Below are 5935 nucleotides of genomic sequence, written 5' to 3'. Positions count from 1 at the left end.
TATATAATATAAAATAAATTATTATGAATAATTTAACATAAGTTAATAATTTTCATGATTTGCCAGAAACTGCTATTTAAAAGAAAAATATCAGTTCAAAATTTGAGAATCTAAAGATGAAGACAGGACACCCTGTATATTCCACAGCCGATCTTGACGCAGTTTGATTGTCGCTTTCCGTCTTTCTTTTCCTACATAATGCACCCGTGCTCGTCTTATTTTGTGGGAAGAAAGAGAAGAGCTTCAATGAGGGATTCTCGATAAGCGAACGGAGGAGCAAACAGTAAAAAGGAACGTAGGAGCCGCGTTTCACGGTCTCGCCGTTCGTCTTCCTCCGCTGTTCATCCCTCCCGTCGATCGAAATCGTGATAGTCGTTCTACTTGAAAATCCCTCGCAAATTGTTCCCGTAATAATGGAGGATTAAAACGAACCCGCTCGCGCACGAGCGCAATTTCATTCGCGCGGCAAATCCAGAATTTTGTCATGTCAATGAAAAAAAGTTCGAATTTTAGGATAGGGACATCCAAACACTAAAAGCGATATGACTTTTTGCCGAGAAAACCATTTTTTCCCCCCGGTATTTTACGCCGATACTCGATATTTGAAATTGTAAGTATAATATGTAATATTATCGTACTATAATCGCGATTGAATTGTTATTGCAATTTTAGGGTAGAAATATTCAAAATTAAAAACAACGTGACCTTTCGCAGAGAAAAACATATTTTTCACCGTGTTTTACGCCGGTACGGCTACTCGATATTTTCAATTCTAAGTTTTGCAATATCCCGATTGAATTATTATCGTGATTTTAGGATAGAAATATTCAAAGGGATGTGACCTTTTGTAACAAAAAAAAAATACACTTTTTAATCATCATATTTTTACGCCGATACAATTATTCGATATCACAGCTTTTCTAAATATCTAAATTCTAGATATGTAATATCTCCACTAAATTGTTATTATAATTTTAATGCTGGGGTAGCCAAAACTTTAAAAACGACGTGACCTTTTATTGCGAAACAATATATTTTTGACCAAATTTCACCGATACGTCTATCGATTCTAAATTGATTGTGCAATAATTCAATTAATTTATTGTTGTGTGATTTTTAGATAGATTATCCAAAATTAAAAGTGACGCAACTTTTTGTTGCGAAAAAACATATTTTCACGATATTTTACGCTGAAACAGTTATTCGATATTTTAAATCCTAAGTATACAATATCACAATAAGATTATCACTGTGATTTTAGGATAGAGATATTCAAAACTGAAAAAGTAATGTTATCTTTCATCGAGAAAAAAAACATTTTTCATGGATATTTTATATGGATGCACAGTACCTAAAAAATTTCAATAAATATTGTTTTTAGTAAAAAAAGGAAAAAAACACGTAAACTGAATTGTCAAAAGTATTTATCTATAGGTGTTGGACTTTTTCATGTTTGAACAAAAGAAATATTGATGTGTAATTTAATTTAGTTTCTATGCAAAGAAATAAAAAAATAAGGAAATTTAAAGTATATTGATGAAACACACACACACACACACACACATTTAGTCAAGGTTAAAAATTGTGAACAGGAAACGTATTCTATTTTAAAGCATCGTTATGTAAAGAAGAGCGGGAGAAGCAATCAGAATCTACAAAAACAAGTGATATTGTGCTAGCGGATAAATAAACACTCTAATGTGTTATAATGTTAGTTTATTGTGATGCAAATTCTTTTAGAATAATTTCAATTCATATGAAAAATTTGAATATAAAATATCTTCAAAGTATATACAGAAAATATTAATTTCTGTATATAACTTTTCATAAATATTTAATGTAAAAAATGAAAATAATTTTTCACTTTTTTTTCTATTTATTTGAAAAATTTATTCTTTTCATTTATTTAAACCTTTGAGCGTCATCTCGATATTTTAAATTCTAATTATACAACATCTCAATTAGATTACTATTGCGTGTTTAAAGTAGAAATATACAAAATTGAAAGCAACGTTTTTGACATAAAAAGATATATTTTTCGTGACATTTAATCGTCAGTGTGGTTACACCATACTTTAAGTTATAATTACGCAATGTCTCTATTAGATTATTCCGCATAATATGCGGATGTTATGGTAATCATATTAATGCTAAATGCGTAGTCGGAAATGTAAACACTGGAGTTGTTCAACCATGATTAGAATATACAGAGAGCAACTCCGCTTTCACTGTATTAAATTTTACTCCCATGTGTTGTAAATCCCTTCATTAAATTATCTTCTTACATTAAATTAATATAAAACTAGATAAATTAATAAGTCTGACTTGGAGTCTATAATTAATCTGTAATGCAATTTACATAATAGTTCGATGGTAATAAATCCACCGTATTATCTCTTGAAAAGTTTCGTTGTGCTATGTCAAACGCATGTCTCAACCATCGCAATTTTCATTGCTAAAAACTCTACCTGGGAGCTCGGTTCTCATTCTAATGCAACTGCGCATTACGTGATTTACGTAGACATCGCAGCTGTTCTCTCGAAATGGAACGAGAGGTGTGATGAAAGGGAGAGAGAGCAGAAACGCCGTCTCATTAGAATCGACTAATTAAGGCCGCTCGTTTCCATTAATGAGTTTCCGCTATTAATCACTCATTCAAGATGGCCTAAAAGCAGTTTACATATCGATTACACGGTTTATATATCAATTACATCTCTTTTTCCTGGCAGCGCGGAAATTTCGTTATATTGAGTCGGAACAAAAGTTCGTAGCGTCACTTCATTTCTATCATGTTTACATGCTTTTACAAAAATTTAGCAATTATAACATTCGATGGAGCAAAGTTTCAGTTTGAAGAATTTGTTTTTTCAATTTCAGTGCAATGACTTTTAACGGAGTTATGAACAATCAAAATAAAAATGCTTCTTTTATTTAACATGATAACTCGGTAACAAAGAATCTTAGGAATATTTTTCAAAGATAATTTTATAGGAAAAACTTTAAGCTTTTTTCGTTAGAAAGTGGAAAACTTCCGTAAATTTTTTTTAATACCTACGTAACAGACTCATATAGTGAAAAGAAAATTTCTCATTTTGTCCAGTTTTCTATATGTAAAAATTACCACTCACAAAAACACAAAAGACATAGTAGCCTTTCGAAAATAGATATTTTAAACTTTAAAATCCTCTTTTAAAACTTAACTTTCGTTCATTTTTAACGAAATTATAGCTGCTTGAACTTTGAAGTTCGTAGCGCTACAAAAGAACTTATGTTTTGGCCCAATAATAATAACTGTTCAACACCAAAATTTTCTTTAAAATATCGTACATATTCCAAAGATTTTTCCACTGAATTCGATGTCGTCGTCAAAATTTGCATAGCTGATCAGGGTAATTAGAGCGAAATGGGTCAAAAAAAACCAATTTACTATTACACTCCAATTTACTAAAAATCCTGATATGCCATGCAAACTCTACCAACAGCATTGTGTTCAGTGTGAAAAAATCTTTGGGATATAATATTATGGCATTTTGAAGAGAAAAAAAAGTGATTTTTTGTTAATCTATATGTAATACGAGTACAGAATGTTTAAAATTCAAACAACCATACGATGAAAATGATGATCATGAACTAAAATTCGTTCTTGAATTGTACTTTTAGATGCCATAAACTTTACTTCGAAACAACGTTTTATTTTATTATAAAATAACATTGAAAATTAGTTGAAATTATTTTTAGCCCAATTTTACCTCAATTTGCTCAAAATCCTGATTGCATGTGCAAATTCTGCCAACAGCAACGTGTTCAACGGAAAAAATCTTTGGTGTGCATTATACTTCGGTAAAAAAAGTGACTTTTTATCAAGCAATGTAATTATTACGTAATTGAAAAAAAGCAAAAGAGAAGGATACTCAATTGTACTCCTTTAATTTGATTATGTATTAATGAAGGTCATTGATAACAAGCGCTATCGCTTTCTTTCGAGACTCGTCTTTATTTTAAGCTCCTGGTAAAGAATTAGATGATAACTTTTTATAAAAGTTACACGTGACTAATGACGGATATCGAGATGATACAAGCTGACAATAATGAATACAATAATTTACTATAAATAAGGCGACGCGCTGCCCGGCTAAAGAATACAAAACTAAATACCTAAGCAAGAATTTCGTCTTAACTTAAATACATTTAATGACAGAACATACTTAAGATTATGCTTTCTTAATAGGAATACTTTGCATCACTGCGTACAAGGTTGCTTATATTAATTACAAGCTAATTAAAAGTGATCGAAATCGACCTCGCTCTTCAGTGGCGCGTGCCAACCGCGATTCGCGGATTACGCGATTTCTCGGTGTTTTTGAGGGCAGTCGAAAGCCACGCGATAATTGCTTCGTCCTTAACGCCACGGGGCTCTTTGGGGGTCTCTCGCGAATTCCATTTCGTGAACGCTTCTTCGTAGATCCTCGTCATAAGTCACACCGCGAGGACCCGTGCCAAATCGCCTCTCTCGACTAATTGCACTCGACAATTGCGATCGATCGGAAGCAGGCAGGAACGAAGAGAACAGTTCTGGTTCTCCAAGGCGCATGTTGCCGACGTCGTATCCTCGTTCCGATCTTTGCAGTTGACGACTGCCGCCCGTTTCGAACTCACTCTTCCGCATGACCGACCAATTCGCCGGAGATGTGCCAAGTGATAGTATCTCCGTGGCAGATCCTTTTGTAGATCCTTGCTCGACGAAACAACGATCGAATTCCGCCAAATCGATTTCCGCCGCTTCACCGAACGTTTTCTTCAGTTTCACATCGGACTTTTACTGTTTCTTTCTATGAAAAAATTTCAATTGTATTCTATAACTATTAAACGTTAAATTAATATATTATTAAACTAATTATTAACGAGATTCATAAAATATAAATAAAAGTACTTTAATCCGCAAGCGCTATTTTTAATTAATTGAATTAAGTTTCAAATTTAGATCAGAGCAAAAGTTAGCTTTGAAGGAATCTAAATTTATAAACTATCCAAAATTTTGAAAGAGAAGTAAAAAATTGTATAAAAGATAAGAAAACAAATTTTAATCCATATTTAATACAGTATCTCAATTGATTTGATTCTGAAATTTAGAATCGAATCGAGCATTTATCTTCAAAGGAATCTAAAAATATATAAATTATTAAAAATTCTTTTAAAAGGAACTAAAGAATTTTATGCAAGGTGAGTAAAGGTATTTTAATCCAAATTTAATGTAATTATTTCAATTGATTTGATCCTCAAATTTAGCTCGAACAAAACATTTTTCTCTAAAGAAATCTAAATTTCCAAACTTATAGATCCTCGCATTTCTGTCATCACTTTCAGTATATAGTATAATCTATTAATTGCTTTTAAACAACTTAACACTCATATATTCTAGACGTACAGTAATTATCTAAAAATATAACATTAAAGAAATATCTTAAAATTCGGAAACTTTAAAAACGCTCGATACGGCGACAGGAAATTCAACGATTCGAGATCACTCGTCGTCGAGCAGGCTCTCTTCATGGCAGGCAGGTACGAGGATGGCGAGGAAGGTACGTGAAGTAAGTTTCCCGCGCCCTCGCCGGAACCTTACGACGGCCCCGCGAGGTCGATCAGAGCTTGTCCTGGAGCGCCTGGCGCAGCTCCTCCGTGGCCTTGGCCACGTCCTGACCCTGTCGATGGGAGTGCATCTCCGAGCGCGTCGAATGCTGCACCGCCGAGTTCGACCGCCGCACGGAATTGCCGCTGCCGAATTTGGGCCGCGGGATCCGCACACGTTGAACGTCGCTCAGCCACGACTCCATGGCTCCCTCTCCCCTGGGAAGAAAGCAGTGATGCGCATTTATAGGCGATTAGAGTCTGAACTTTGTTAGAACTGAAGCGAAGCGCCGAAGCGAGGAGGAGTAGC

General features: G+C 33.9%; 2 protein-coding genes across 3 annotated transcripts in view; one reads left to right on the top strand and one right to left on the bottom strand.

The window, feature by feature from the left end:
* Nucleotides 1–5935, top strand: part of LOC108754697 (whirlin) — a 112044-nt gene that overhangs the window by 81358 nt on the left and 24751 nt on the right. The gene's annotated exons all lie outside the window — the stretch shown is intronic.
* LOC108754687 overlaps nt 5226–5935 on the bottom strand; it is a 5754-nt gene continuing 5044 nt past the window's right edge. For both annotated transcript variants that reach the window (XM_018497186.1, XM_018497177.1), the window contains exon 2: nt 5226–5844. In XM_018497186.1, coding sequence (XP_018352688.1) covers nt 5640–5831 — 192 coding nt within the window. In that variant the 5' untranslated portion in view covers nt 5832–5844 and the 3' untranslated portion in view covers nt 5226–5639. The remainder of the gene's footprint in view (nt 5845–5935) is intronic.

The sequence above is a fragment of the Trachymyrmex septentrionalis genome, unplaced genomic scaffold (assembly GCF_001594115.1).
Source record: "Trachymyrmex septentrionalis isolate Tsep2-gDNA-1 unplaced genomic scaffold, Tsep1.0 scaffold119, whole genome shotgun sequence".
NCBI lineage: Eukaryota > Metazoa > Arthropoda > Insecta > Hymenoptera > Formicidae > Trachymyrmex > Trachymyrmex septentrionalis.
Note: the sequence above shows the minus strand (reverse complement) of the source record. Positions and strands in the feature narration are given on the sequence as shown.